General features: G+C 44.3%; 1 protein-coding gene across 4 annotated transcripts in view; it reads right to left on the bottom strand.

Annotated features, from left to right (window-relative positions):
• Positions 1 to 1505: 1505 nt before the first annotated feature.
• Positions 1506 to 16023, bottom strand: part of LOC103478282 (teashirt homolog 1) — a 50888-nt gene continuing 36370 nt past the window's right edge. For 3 of the 4 annotated variants that reach the window (XM_017309589.1, XM_017309588.1, XM_017309587.1), the window contains one exon: positions 1506 to 6434. In XM_017309589.1, coding sequence (XP_017165078.1) covers positions 2902 to 6434 — 3533 coding nt within the window. In that variant the 3' untranslated portion in view covers positions 1506 to 2901. Of the gene's footprint in view, positions 6435 to 9574; positions 9936 to 16023 lie in introns of those variants that run through there. The other variant, XM_017309590.1, reaches the window with a different exon arrangement.

Raw genomic sequence — 16023 nt, 5'->3', positions numbered from 1 at the left:
TCCCGACAATGCATATATTTGTCTCTGATTATTGATGATGCAAAATGCGGTATGAAATTGCACAGAGACAAAGCTGTTGGCACCCAAGGTAGCGACGTGGACCAAGGTTTAAATTAAATGTCGCTTGTTACTGTTGTGTAATTGGACACTGTACATTTCTGACATTTTTTTCAGTGGCTTTTGTCGGTGAGACTTGTTGACCTTGAGCAGTTTTTTTGTTGTTGGTTGGTTGGTTTGTTTTAAGGACTATTACACATAAAAGATGGTTCCTTGATAGAGGTAGCAGTTTTGAATCCTACTGAAAATGTAGGGGGTACAAAATCATCCCAGTTTATGCATTTACATCTGTATCGAGCTTTATCTGATGTTCCTTAAACTTTTAATGCATTTAATGAATAAAAACTAAATAAAATTCAATCATAAACTAGGTCCAAGCAAGGGGGAATTGTCAGGTTGTGGTCACTCACATTAAGTTGTAGGTTTTCAGTTCCTTTGACACAAACTTGTGGTGTTTCCTAAAAGCTGCTGGGCATTTAAGTTGAAGTGTATGCAGAAGCAGATAAATATGCTATTTACCTAAAAAAAAAAAAACTCATAAACATATAGATATGGTAAAATTGATGCATATGTTGTTATTCAGACACATATTAACCTCAGTCCAGAACACCTTAAGAGAAGAAGTGAAATTCTGGAGAGATTATGCAAAGACCCTTCTGTATGTACGCTTTTACATTCTGACATTTTGCATAATCACTACTTGTAAAAGAAACAATTGTTCCAACACTGATTTAGCTACAAACATGTTTTTTCCCCCCTATTAGATAAATGCATTTATTGGATGAACCAAGCTGGATTTTTCTTCATTTTTATTTGTAATGAGATTATGCTTAAAAAAAAGGGGGGGGGGGGGGGGACACACTTTAATGTCCGTAACAGGGGTGCCAATGACTCTGTCTTTATTTGTTGAGATCTTCTTCAACAGACTTATTGCCAAGTCTGTCTTAGGCAGACACCCCATCTGATCCTATTCTAAGAAGAAATGCAAAAGTACACAGCTCTCATTAATACAACACTGATTCATTCAGAATGGCCCTCTGAAAGTCAGTCACAAGCCTAGCATGGGTTTCTGAGAATACAATAGGCCCCCTTACAGGCTTATCGTCCTCGTCACTTTTATCATCATAATCATTGGCGGTATGATGCAGCTCCGTCATCAGTTAGAAGTATGACACTAACGACTTCGTCCTCTTATTATTTTTTTTATTCTTGCCAAAAAAAAAAAAATCTGTCTTAAAGTTAAAAGCGGCAGAAAACGGGAGGGGGTCCATTTTAAACGGCACCTCTGCAATGCCCGTATTTAGAAAAAACCATGAAAAGAAATCCGGTTACACTGGGTTAGCATTTGACATGGATGTGAATGCTTTAATTTGCCTGAGAGCAAATATCTACAAAGCTGAGATTTATTTCACCACCGCTACCAAAAAGAACACACAACCACAAATATCTGACTGTTAACAACTGCTTTGGGGTTTATTTTACAATTGAGAAAGAAAAGGAAACAAACTAACCGGTGCTAAAAAGTTTGTTTTGTTTCTTTTTTTTTTTTTTTTTCCTTTTTCTTTTTTACAATATTGTCAATAAAACATTGAAATGTATAGTCATTGTGCATCGCTTATTTATTTTTCCACACCATTTCATGCATCAAATTGGATGCAAGTATAATTAAAATCATTTCTGTAAACCGAGCCAAAGTAGCTTAATTTGTATTTTTCTTTAAAAAATGACATTTTGTAGCTCTACAGCATATATTTATGTACACCATCTGTTTTTATGCTATTTTTTTTAATCATTTTTCTATATAAAATGACAATATAAAAGTTAGAGAATGCACACACCTTAAGATACAAAGAAAGTGGAGCCTTTTTAAATGGTATAAGATATGTCTCATGGAGCACTGACATTTCACTGGTGGTCATTTACATGTAACGGACTGTTCTCTTTACAGCTGAAGAAAGCGACACAATTTAGAAAGAGAAACTCGTAACAAACCATACAACTGGAAAATTGCTATAAAGTGATGCTTCACAGCAAGGAAAGTTTCTTTTTTTTTTTTCCAAGAGCAAACTTGCATACCGATGGCTGTTCACTTTCACCGATTGACTTGTAACCAAGAAGCAGCATTTTAATTTTCCAAATGATCTTTTTTTTTTCTTTAAATACACCAACAGATTTATGAGCAGGCTATTCAATATTTAAAAAAAGAAGTGGTGAAAAAAAAAAGAATAATAATAACAAGGAAGAGGAGTTGGGAAGGTGGGAATGATAATCCTCGGATCTTTCCAAATCAGATTTTAAGAAATGCAAGATATTTGAAAACACGTCCTCTTCACAAATTGAACTGTCTAAGGTGCTACTGTACTTCAGTCTTTCAGGGTACATCCTCCTTTCATTCTTTTGGCGTACACATTTAATTGTTCCTCTTATTGATATCAAGTATTACACAGGCCTGACTTCCACCAATTTTATGCCACTTTCGCCATCGAAGCAGTAGTTGTATTTTTGCCATGAACAGATTCAAATCTCATGTTTAACCTTGTTTCACTAAAATACATGCACAGGTCAGACAAATAGCATATAAATATTTTACAAAATAAGTGTAAAAAAGCTTGGCAAAACAAAACAAATAAAACAACATTGAAAGAAATGGTCCAGTCAGGCAGTCGTCAACTAAAAATAGTAAGACTTGATTATTTTTTTTTTCTTTTTTTTTTTTTTCTTTCTTCTGGCGGCTCAGTTCGGCCCAGTGCAGTAACTGTGAACAATGTCATTTTAGTGCAATGAAATTCTAGTCAGTTCCACAGCTGTCAGTCTTTTCCCTCAGCAGCTCACGGATTTGCTTGATTAAACTTTTTCCATTTTGTCGAGCTTCTCCAGTTTCTCCAGAGCAGTGACAAACACCAGGTGGTCCTCTGGAGACTTGCCATGGGTCTTGCTGAGGTGCAGTTTGACTGCGTGTTTGCTGACGAATGTCCGATTGCAAAGTCTGCACTGGTACACAGAGCCCGTGTCGTCCTCCGGTGTGGTCAAGGCTGACAGTGGGCTGCCGAATGTCATTTTGTCTGTGATCACCTTTGAGGCAGCCTGCTGCTCCCGTAGGTGCTCCGCTGACAGTTTGGACAGGTCCTTCAGGCTAAAGCCCAGGTGAGATTCCAGGTGGCTGATGTAGGAGGAGGGAGTCCTGAACTGAGAGGCACAGTCACCACAGAGGAACACGGGCTGGCATGAGTCCATGTTCTTGAGAAACTTGGTGCCCCCAGTCCGTCTCAGCTGATACTTCACATTTGCCAGCCAGTGAGATATGGTGGTCATCGAGAGCCCTGTGAATTTGCAGATGTGGACCCTTTCCTGAGGGCCCAGGTCGGTCATTGCGTAACGGCCCTCTGAGGTCTCCCTCAGGCTAGAGGCGAACTGTGCTTGCAAGATGAGAAGATGTTGAGGATTCCAATTGGACTGCCTCCCTTTCCTCTTCTGTACTGGCGAGAGGTCCTCCAGGGCATCCTCGAACGCACTGCCGTCGGCATCAGACTTCTCTGAGATGGAGGAGGGAGTTGACGATTTGGGCGTCAGTCGTCCTGTGAGGTTCTTCACCATATCCGAAATGTCCATTAGAGCATTCTCTCTCAGAGGAGAGGAGACGGATTCAGGGAGGGAGATAAGGGGCTTGTTGCCGTTTACGCTATTGTTGGTCAGCAACACGCTGCTGCTGGTATTGTTACTGCTATTAGTGGTGGCCTTATTTTTGCTCAGGTCTATGGGCTGGTCGTTACTTTCATACAGCTGAAAGTGGTTAACGGGCTCAGTCGCCTTGCTTTGAGGAGTTGGGGTAAAAGCTGGTTTGTCCATCATGCTGTTACTGATTTTGTAAAGCATGGACAACGGATCTGCTGCTGGACTCACAGGTTTAGAAGCCTTTCCCAGGTGCGTGTTCATGATTGACTGGAGTGCACTCAGAGGGTTGATGAAAGGACTTTCAGGTGAGTGGTCTGTGATGATGCCAAGACTGTTCCCATTTGTTACTGGAGACTGGGATGCCTCTGAGCCATTTTTTGAAGTGTTGCTGTGACCATCCAACAGACTCTCTTTGGGCTCCTTCTTACAAATAAGCTCAGAGTCTACACTACCTGGGCTGATGCTTCTCAGGCCAGACAGTTTACCTACAGAAAGGTCGTTTGGGGACGGTAATTTCTCTCTCTGCTCTCTCAGTGCAGGAGAGGGCGATTTCACTAATGACGGTGGCCTACAACGCTCTAGACTGACCAGCTTTTCCTCCTTTTCTTTCTTCACGGTGGCAGTTTTTCCTGTCACTTTCTCAACAAGCTCCTCCATGGCAGTGACGTTGCTCCTGAGGAGAGTCGGGGAGGAAGGGCTACGAGGGGAGTGGATGACGGAGTTGGAGTCACTCACAAGACTTCGTAGCCCACTATTAAACATTGGCTGCATCTGAACACTCTGCACGGTTGGGGGAAGAATAGTAGCTGAACTTTTAATTGTACCTTGCAGCTGGTAGGCAGCATGAATACTAGGATAGCCACCCCATGTGGGAGTGCCCGTCTGGGCCTTGCTGATGGCACTGGATACAGTGTTTTCGAGAGACTTTAGTATATCTAAACCCTCTTTAGGCGCTTCCTCCAGATCTTCTTCTCTAAGGTATTTATAAGATGTAGTATCGGTTTCTGATTTCTCACTTCCGTCATCTTTCTCCTCCTTGATTTTTTTCTCAATAGGCTCACATCCTTCAAGTTTTTCATCCTCTAACACCTCCCTTTTATCCTCGGAGCCAGAGGAGAGGGCAGGGGATACTGGTTGGGATTTTACAGTACTGGGAACAGGGAGTCTGGTGGTGGTCGGTGGTAGTGGGATTGACTGAATCTTCTCTTCCACCACTGGATCAAAGACCAACTGTTTGCCCTTCTTAGATGCAGAGTTTGTAACCTTCAAAAAGTGACCTGTAACCATCATATGGGCAGTCAGCTGTTGTAGTGTGTCATGCGAGCTCCCGCACTCCATGCATTTAAGGATCTGCGCTTTACGAGCCTCAAACTGCCATGTGTAGCTGGCACCATTTTGGTAGCCATAGCGGTTGTTCGGCGTCACGTAGGGATTAGCGGTAGCTTTCGAGTCTTTGCCCATATCCCCAAGAGACACACAACCACCACCACCACTACCAGCATGGATGGAGTCTGGGGAGCATGGAGAGACTATAACATCTTGAATAGCACGTTTTTTAGCTGAAGTTGGCACCAGCTTAGTAGCCAGGGCTGGCACGGGTTCTTTGAGAGGCACTTTCTGGTAATGCTTGGTCTTGATCATGTGTACGCTGAGATCTTGTAGGGACTCAAACGAGTGGCCGCAGTACATACACTTCAGTACTTTCTGAGCATCCTCCTTCCCCTCCATTTCCATCAAGGATCGCTTACGTGGTTTGGACCAGCGCTTGCCCTGGTCCTCCTCTTTGTCCTTGTTGTCATCGCGATAGTGGCCCGTCTCATTCATGTGAACTGTCAATCCCACTAGCGTGTCATAAGCGGCGCTGCAGTCTTTGCAGCGAAACTTGCTTGCACCAGTAAAAACAGAGCCATAGAGCTTGTTGTTCTGCCGGTAGAGCTGCACTGTGCTGAAGAGGCTAGGCTCAGGTAAAAGGTGGTACGGGGTTTGCTGAAGAGTTTTGGCGAGCGCTGCCTGGTGCCAGTCGTAGGCTACACCACTTCCGTTGCTGGCTCCACCGGCACTGCTTCCACTGCTACTCGTTGCGCTGTGGCTGCTTGCAGAGCTAGTTGTCGTACCATTGGTGTTGGCACTTGCGTTGCCTGTGTGGTTGACAGTGTTGGTTGAGCTTCTACCATTGTGGTGACTGTTGACCATGTTCACCACACTGCTCTTGTTTGTGGTTGTAGTCGGCGAGACAGAGACAGCAGAGACAGGCTCTGGAGTCGTGTGGGCAGTGTTGACACTGCCGGCTGCAGCAGGCTTTGATTTCATGATGTCCATTGTGATGCTAGACCAAGAGGCATCTGAGATGAGGTTTGCATAGACGGCTTTCATCTGTGCCAGGCTGTCCTGGAAAGACAGGCCGTTGTTGGGACGGTAGGGCGGAGCAGAGCCTTCCCTCTCCTGACCATCCCTGGAAGAGGTGCTCTTGATATCTGCAAGTCTGTCGCTAGCGTCACTGAGTGGAGACCCGTATCCGGCGTCTGGGTTAGTACCATTGCTAAGTGGAGAATCTCTGTAGCTAGGTGGCTGGCCTCCGTCCGCATCCTCCTCTTCGTCATTGCAGAGGAACTCCGTGTCCTGTCCGTCTAAAGAGAGGCCATCATCCTGCAGGTGCTCTTCCTCGTCATGACTGGTTGCCTTAAGCTCATCCTCGGGCATGTATGCTGGAATGCAGAAAAGAGAAAGAGAAAAAAAAAAGAGGTCAGCTCGGTGAAATTAAAAATTAACGCCACACTAACAGGACCACTGACAAAATAACAAGGAATGAATAGTCAATGATGGAAATGCAGGCTTTTATTCTCTTCCAGAGTGTCTGTGTGTGTGTGCGTGACTGTATGCATGTGTGAGCTTGTGTGTATTTTACACACATGTGGCTCTGAGAGGCAGTGGTGAAAAAAGCCTCCAAGGGAAAAATAAATCGCTGAGCTTCTGACAGTTGTCCTTTTCCTTCTCAGCTATCTATTCTTCCACACGTGTCTCATGTTCCCCAGGAAATCACTGGCTGTTTGGCCTTGTTAGCCCAGCTGCATGCTCATCTCCCCCCTTTCTCTCTTCTCCAATGTTTTTACTTCATTTTATTCATCAGGTTTCATAAAGTCCACATCTTCACACGCTTAAGTTCCATCAGAAACTGGTAGCTGAAATAAGTAAAATTCTACTTTGGAGATAGTCTAGCTTTTTGTAATTCACAAATTTTGAGTTGATTTTTACAGATGTATCAAGAAATGAGTAATAAAATGTTTATCTGCCCTGACCCGTAGCTAGTTTTTGTTGCTGACCTGTAAATGCACTACACTCGGGTTCTACCAGGATGCACTGTCTCTGGTGTGGAAACTCGCACTTTTACTTTTTTACCAAAAACTGTAGAAGTTAAATGTGTATGAAACCATTTGAAAGACAGCTTTTTCGAGTTTTCAGCTTTCAACTAACATGTTACTGTCCTGTAACATGCTTGCAGCCTTTTGGTTAAACACCCCTTAACCGGTGTCCAGTATCCTGTTGACTTACATGCAAACTGTTTTGAGGATGACAGTTAAAGGCTCTAAATTCATGAAGGAATACAGCTAATTATGCTAGCTGCCCAATATATTATGCAATTTAGTGATAACGAATGTTTCGTTTTGAAATTTCATTGCGAATTTTCTCTGACACACAAATAATTAGCCTACCCTTTACCGCAACCAGACCTGGAATTAGCTAAAATCTGTATCTGCAGGTTAACCTTTTACAAAAAAGACTGGACAAGGAAAACAAGTTTGGATTTGTAAATCTAAGCTTGAACACTGAAGTCAAACTCCTTGTTTGCACACACAATATTGGTCTCTAAAGCTAATCCTGAATGCAGAATACCTGCATGTTGTCAGGCTTTGCGGTTGTAATGTAAAGTGAATGAACAACCTTCCTCTGGGTGGAAGCTGTTACTATGGGAAAGAGACTCAAAACTAGTTATTTTTAGAACGGGTGAGGAATTTAAAAATGAAGTGAGACGAAGCACAAAACAGTAAGAATGAACATGCTGACAACTTACTCAGCAGATGACAAGAAGGTTAAGAGTAAAACAACAAACTTGTCCTGTTTTATCCTTTTAAGTCTTCAAAGTGTCTTAAGAGTCGAATGAGTCTCCTACATCTGAGTTAAGGTGGGATACACTTCTCTGACCAAGAGTCATGAATGCTAATCAGGCAAAGCGTAGATGTTAAAAGATAGCTCAAAATGTAAATTTCGTAACCGGAAATCGGCCACAAAACCCGTCCCTGGAAAAGATGTGTGCACCCACATGCTTGTGGTAGTTAGCTAAGCATCTGTAAGCTACAGAGCAAGGAAGCGAGCGAGTAAGGAAGGGATAAGTGAATGAAAAGATGTGGGGAAGAAAGGAAAAGTGAGCAGGAGGAGATGGTGGAGGGAAGGGCTGTAGAAGGGAGAAAAAAAACATAGGGAGAGGAGTAAGTGAGTGAAGCAGGGAGACAGGAAAGACAGCCCCCTAGCTTCTTCCTTTATCTCCTTCCTGCATGGTGAGATGTGCGTCCTAGATGCCAGTATCAGTCTCTCCTGATGAAACAGATGTGCTGTCAACTTCAAACGGCACGCTAACCTGTCACATCATAATCTAAGTGGACATAATACCTGATATATATACACTGGCACCATTTACTGCTGCCTGAGAGGAGATGGGTGGAGGAGGGGGTGGGGGAAGGTGAGCAGCTGCACCATCAACTGTGACTGCATGATGATGATGATGCGCATGTGTGTGTGTGTGTGTGTGTGTGTGTGTATGTGCGCGCGCCTTTGTAAATGCGAGTTTGTCCGCACGTTTACCTTCCCGTGCATATCTGTGTATGCACTTTTTACACTTCATACGTTTGCTTGTAGAGCGCGAACCCAGCAGCCACCAGCCATAATGTTGCCTATAAGTCTGAGTTCGCCGGGTACCCACTGATACATCCCTCCCCCAAATGAGCAACATACTCCCCTAACGCCTGACAAGATTTCTGTGAAATGAGAGCACTACAGGAGAACCTGGCTGCGCTTCAATCCAACTGACAGACTGAGACTGAGACAGTTTCTAAAACTCCTGAAAATCCCTAACACAGCAGATTAGCATTATGTGCTGTTCTCCCTACAACACATCTGCAGAGCGTCTTCTGTTCCAGCACCTCTCCTCTCCCATAACACGTTGCCAGAGTAGCGGGCTATCAATACGCATCAGCCATTTAAAACAAAAAAAGAAGAAAAAAAACCCACAAACGCATCCCGGAGAATGGCTGTCCGCTCTTCACCAGCTCGGCGGCACAGTGCAAACATGCGATAGGAATTACCTATGTGAGCAACTCATGTCTGCTGTACCCAAAAAGAAATTATTTTAAAAAAGAGAAGCTAAACCCCAATATTTGGCAGTGTTTAACACACACACAGAGCAGTTTGAGAAGCGGCGGATCAGAAATATCCCTGGGTGAGTGACAAAAAAACCCAGAATGCGCCAGGGAGGGGCTTGCAGCGATGAGCAGGTCGCCAGGGAACCCTTTGACGATCCCTGTCAATCAATTCCTGTCCTGCCATGTTGTCATGGAAACAACAAAGAGAGGAGATATCAAAAGCATGCAGACAAAAGACTGGCAGCAACCGACATCTGTAAGAATCACAGGCAGCAAAGTGGGCGGCTTTGCACGCCACCAGCAAGTGATATTAGTGATGAAATGTGGTTAGCATGAGCCTGATCGCTTCATCTGCATCTGTTCGGACGGGACGATGAAACACGGCACGTGATGAAGAGAGAATATCAAAAGCTGCACATCAGCTCAATCACCGCAACTTGGAAGATGCATGCCTCTGACTGGCGAGCAGATTAGGCTTCTCACTTCCTCCACCTCCCACACCCTCTTGTCTGGTTCTGGGCGCACATAGGCACAGCGAGCATCGGCAGCGACGAGGACAGGGCTCAAGGAAGGGGCATGGGGCTGGCAGGGGCCGTCCCTGGTGGTTTGGTTTGCAGAGTGGGTGATGCCTGTGAGCAGGGCCATCTGCACGGGCGCCAAAGCGCCTGTCACTTTTGCTCGGGGACACGCCGCCGTCAAGTAGACAGGCGGCAGTGCGGCCAGGACGGGACGGCGGAATCGCTGTCAGAAGCGGCAGCGATCAAGGCCGCCACCAGCCAAGCCAGATCAGAACCATCACACACCCACATAATACATAAACATATTACCACCCTTCTCTCACTGATCTACTACTAATGCTGTATTGACAAAGAGGGACACAATAAGACACAAAATTATTTTGTAGCCGAGTTTCTTGCACAGGTGCTCACAGCCCTTGGTGTTTTTTCACCTCACGGAACAAGATGTCTACCTCAGGGGCTTCCAACTCTGGTCCTCAAGATCCGCTGCACTGCAGATTTTAGATGCAACCCTGCTCCAACACAGCTGAATCAGTTAATGGCTTGTTAGAAAGTCTTTGCCAAACTTGATGGTATGCTGACAAGGTAACTCAATAGTTTGATTCAGCTGCCTCTAAACCCTGCAGGACAGTAGATCTCGAGGACCAATGTTGGAGACCTGCAGTCTACATCCAAAACAAAGGTCATTACACTAAACAGACTAAACGTTCCTATGTACTTCATTCAAAGGTGAACAGTCGACGAAGGGTAACGTGGTTTTGGCATGTTTGTTTTTGCGCACAGCTTTCATACAATGGTACAGACCACGTAGGAGACACCCTGCCCTCCACCTTGCTTCAGTATAAGTCATGCCCCCAACCTGCCAGATTTCCCATTCTCTCCCTATGTCCTCTGCTCAGACAACCTTCTCTGAGCACAAAGATGATGAAATTTCAATCCTTGGGTTTTTAGCCATTTGACATTCTTAATATTATAGTAGTTATTTAGTGAAAAAGAAAAATCGTACAAATGGCTCACTGTGTCAAACAAACATTCATCAAGATTACTCATGTCTGGATACAAAAACCGGATAGTGGAAATTGACTAGTACAAGAGAAATATAAACTTTGCTGTCCGTGCGCATTTCTAGAAAAAAACCACACACAATAGCAAACTTCTGTCCAATCACACACCACTTTGCACATAGGTCTGTGGAAATAGTTTGACCCAGGCCTGACGTTGAATAAAGTGACAATTTTCATCACTTGAAAATTGATGAATTTTCCATTTCGACACTTTGGATGAAGTGTGTGGGAGCTTTAACCCCACGGTGAAACATGGTGGTGGCTGCATGGTGTGCTGTGACGACACTGTTCTTCAGCAGGGACAGTGAAGCTGATCAGAGTTGATGGGCTGATTGAAGCAGGTAAATAGAAGGCAATTCTCCCTTCCAGCAGACAGAACAACCCTAAACATCCAGCCGGAGCTGCAAAGGAACGGTTCAGGGCAGAGAATACTCCTGTGTTACTGTGACCCAGTCAAATACCAGTTGAGAATCTGTGGGAAAAAACGGATGTTGCAAACATACAACATCTTCCTTCCACTTCACAATTACGCTGTACTTTGTGTTGGTCTATTGCATAATATCTGAATAAAACACAGCTTTTTGAAAAATGTCCTATGCTGAATATGCTATAGAGATGTCTTAAAATAGCCCACCACACAATAGCACTGACTTGCACTTGCAAAGGTTTCTATGTCTCCAGCTACATAGAACAACACCGACACAGCCACCCATTACCTTAGATAAGAACTTTTAAAAGAATTCATGTATGTGTTTGGGTCCTGGCTTTATTATTATATAAATGAAAGTGTTCCAGAAGGACTACTTCAGTGGAGGTGTATAATAGTAAAGTGCAATATTGTTTTCACAAAAAGAAATATGCTTCTTATTGCTATTCAGACATTTGCAGCATTGCCACGCGTTCTCAGTTGGATGCAAACATGCTCCATTCCACTGTAGCTTTGGCTGTATGTTTAGGTTTGTTGTTTTACTAGAAGGGGAACCTCCACCTCAGTCTCAAGTCTTCTGCTTTATAGTTTTTTTCCTCAGAACTCCCCTGTCTTTACCTTCGTTCATCTTCCTAGCAACTCTGACCAGATTCCCTGTCTCTGCAGAAGAAAAGCATCCCAATCCGAGATGCTGCCACCACCTTGTTGCCCCATTGGCAGGACGATGGTTTTCCGCCAAAAACGACGACGGATGAGCACGTAGGAGCACGTAGGCAAAGAAACATTCTTTTTCCATACTGGAATTTAACCATCAAATTTTTAATGGCTGAAAAGTCTAAAAAAAATCTCTTTTCTTCTACTCTGCAATAACAGGCAACTTTATCAACATGCAGGTTTGTGGTTGTGAGACGAAACGTGGAAAGGTTCAAGCAGCAACGTCTTTGCTGGTTTGTTTTTGATGACGCTGAACAGCCTAGAATCCCAACCGATGCTGAACCTCGCACTGGAACACGATCCAGTTCGGGTCATGTCTGCAACACTCCTCCTCACGCGCGCCGTAACTCATCGGATGTCTTGATTTTCGTAAACACTCCGAATGAAACAGAACCAGCAGACACGTCAGCCTCTTGGCAAGAAACATATCACTCCTTTTCAAAACTTCGCTATCCTCCGAGTCCTCCTTGGCTTTATTTTTTTCTATGTTGCCTTTTCCCTTTTCTTTGCTGAGAGTCTGCTGGTTGTTAAATCAATATAACTCTCTGTCAGGCCCGAGGAGCTTCACCATTTGGCCGCTGTCAAAGCCAAACAAACCAGATAAGAAAGGCAGAAAGGCGATGAGACGGGAGAGGGAGGGAGAGATAGGGGATGAAACGATTCGGCTTCCCCCCACTCTTCCACTGCCGGGGCCCCGTTTCCCCGACGTTCCCCCCACCCCCCTCCTTCTATTTATTTACACACATTTCTTTATTTATTTGATGTGGGTTCGGGAAGAGGGGGCAATCACTGCAGTCATTTGCGGCACTAATGTCCAATCACGCACCCCTTCACTCATGTGATTTAGGCAGTGCAGGAGTGGGTCCGTGGCAGGGGATAGTGGGGTAGGTGGTGGGTACAGGTTGGGGAGGGCCGGGGCCGTTTAGGCCGGGCCCCTAATAGGAAACTGGCAGTCTTATTCCTTCCCCAGATTCTGTTTGTCACCCCGCTCTCCATTACGTGCCTCTCAGCCCTGATGGCTTCGGACAGGAGCTGATCAAAAAGCCATCGCTTGACCTACACGCCGTGGCAGAACGCGGTCCGCGCCCGGCGCAGGCATGGGGCAAGATGAGACGGAGGCGGAAGGAGGAGGAGGAAGAGGAGGAGGAGGGTGTATGTCAGCGCATGGTGCAGAGCAGAGAGGGGGACCGAGGGAGGAAGAGGAGGGGGGGCGGGCTGATAGCTCTCGGGCCAGGACAAGAGGGCTGTAAATAAAATGACATTATTATTTCCTCTGTCCCGTCATGTAGAAAAGCCAATTATGGTAATGCCGCTGCCGGCGTGTCAGAGGGAATGCTGGGATGTGCTTCCCGTGAAGCGGCTAACATGAGAGCAATGTCCCTGATCAGGAACGCGGGCCCCATCCTGACAAGAGACAGAGCAGATAGGAGGAAGAGGAAGAAATAAGGCAAGAGAGAGTGAGAGGGGGGAGAGAGAAAGAGATATGAATCAAGCTGCAAAAAAGCTGCGTGTGGGCCTTGTTTTCCCGAACGGATAAATATTGAGCTATCTGCAGCAGAGTAGCTGTTTAGTCTGATGATCCAGAACTGAAGGAGAGCAGGAGTTTCGTCCCAGTCAGAATGCAAATGGAGATGCATTGATCTGATTGTAATATCTGTATCAATCCCGATATTGACAAAAATTGTGGATATTGGGTATTGATGACAATGTGCCCAAAGGGGCAGATCTATACAGTCTAATTATATACTTTGTGCTCCAAGTGACGTCATAATTTATTGTTTATTTTGCATCATATTTAAAATTCCTAATCAGACTTTCTGAACCGTTTGAAAAGTTTCTTGCAGTTTATTGTTTACATGTTTGACCAAAGCACTAAACTTATTGTTTGTCAGTTTCAGTATCTTTATTGTTTATTTTACTAACATTGCACTGACTGAACAAATAAAAGTTGTTTTCACATGTTTGACCAAGCTTGTGAAGTTATTGGTATGTGTGTGTTGTACTGCTGCAGTTATCAAATAAATGTGTATTTCGGTACAGTTACCTCTGTGTTTAAAAAGACGACAATTCAGCAATGTTTTTCTGTATCGGATCGGTATCAGCCGATACAAAACCTCAGATATCTGTATCGATACTGGCAGTGAAAAAAAAAATGGATTGGTGCATCCCTAGCACTTTTTAAAAAAGAAAAGAAAAGTTCATAGGATATCAACAAATACCAACAAAGTTCATAAGGAAGGATTCCATCCGGACCTCATTATGTTTAGCTGCTAAAAAAAACATGCAAAAGTTCACAAGTTACACTCTGTGTCCGATTTGGATGGGATGGATTATGCAAAGATGACGGTGAGCGATTGAAGGTGATCGTTTACTTTCCCAGCTAATTCGTTCTCAATCTCATCCGAAGGCTTCTCCCTGCCTAAAATTCCTTGTGTGCTTGATAGGAGAGCGCTCCTTAAAATAATTCTTCAGCTACCTTCCTCCTTTTCACTAGCCCCCCCTCCCCTCCTCTGTTCAGCCTCACTCATACGCCCACATGGGCCCCTCCCAAGCGGAATAATGGGAGCATATGGCCTAGGCAGCACCTACAGGGCCTTAAATAACTACTGCAGCATTCCAGCTCGCTGTACCAATTTATCTCCCCGCCCCTTCCCGCCGTTTCACAAAAAAAAAAAAAAAACACCCCTAGCTCGAGTTTGAGCCGGGGCAGACGGCAGTGGATGGGACACATTGCTCCTCAGACACACAGCTGCTATTATAGACTGATGCAAAGAGTGGTGTGAAAGTGAATAAGTGCTGTGCAAACAGGATTAGTGTGGAAATGCTATTTTATTGGCAGATATTCCACGAGCTAACCGCCGGCTTTCCTGGTAATCGTTCGCGCTGGTGGCTCTATGCAAACGCTTCAAGTCATGTTGAGTTACACTTGGCCTGTGGCATTATGGAAAATCATGCTGCGGATGCTTCCGACAGCAGACTGTGTGTTCTTGCCTCGTGAGCAGGTAGGGTGACGAGGCGGCGGCAGCAGCTTCTAGAAGGTTGCTTCAAATCTGGAGAGGCAAATTCAACTAAATGTCAAGGGTAGAAGTTGGCATTGCTTAAACTTCACAAATGCCCCAGATAGGTATCAGGTTGTATGTAGTTAAAACTTTTTTAGCAATATTCACACAAACCACAGTGTATGTTGTTGGGATATTATATGGTAGATCAACAAGAAGCATAAATGTGAAGAGGGAGAAAAAGGACACGTTCAATCTGAAAAGTGTGGCATACATTTACATTCAGCCCTATTGAGTCGACACTTTGGACAAGCACCCTTTTTTCCACAATTTCAGCTTTACGCATCTAAATAATGTTTTGCAAAATGCTCAGGCAGGTTTCCTAACAAGTGTTCTTCCAGGAATGTCTTGTATTTAGCTCAGCATGATTCTGCCACCACCTTGTTTCACAGTGGCAATGGAGAGTTCGTACAAGGTCTATGCTTGAATAGTGATTTATCCAATCCAGAGGATCAGTTATACACCCATTCACGCATTGATTTCCTGGGCAAGACTAACAGACTGCCATACAATCATAACCACCTGACCCTGTGACAACCAGGCTAGGCGACTGATGCGTCTTGCCCAGTGACACAACAACTGAGGCAGACAGACGATGAACATCTACCTCTTGAGCTACAGTTGCCTCGTCAGATTTTAGTCTTCCTGTCACTTTAGGTGGACTACTGTGTCTTGGCAGGTTTGAAAATTGAGCCATACGCTATTCGTTGTAGAATAATGGCTTGAGCATTTTTTACATAATGTTCAAAGTATCTTGTAGAAGTTTAAGTATCTATGAGACGCTTAAACTTCTCTAAACAGCGTACCTGTTTGCCTCAAATGCACCGCCGAGGCTTACACAGAACAGCTGGATATGATGACACATGATTTTATTTTGCCGTTTTGGAATAAAGTTGCCAAATACAAATGCATGCCACACTTTTGAGAGTTTCATTCGTACAAAATTCGAAAAATCTAAGCTTCAGGTTCAGGTTCACATTGTTGTACTCCAGTCATACTGAATAAATTAGGATGTGCTTTCTGATGAGGCTCATTTGTCAGATGAGAAGTGCCTTTTGGAAAATAACCCTTAAACTGGAATTAAGCACATATATATAT

This window comes from Poecilia reticulata, linkage group LG16, assembly GCF_000633615.1.
Source record: "Poecilia reticulata strain Guanapo linkage group LG16, Guppy_female_1.0+MT, whole genome shotgun sequence".
Lineage (NCBI taxonomy): Eukaryota > Metazoa > Chordata > Actinopteri > Cyprinodontiformes > Poeciliidae > Poecilia > Poecilia reticulata.
This window is presented reverse-complemented; position numbering and strand designations above follow the sequence as displayed.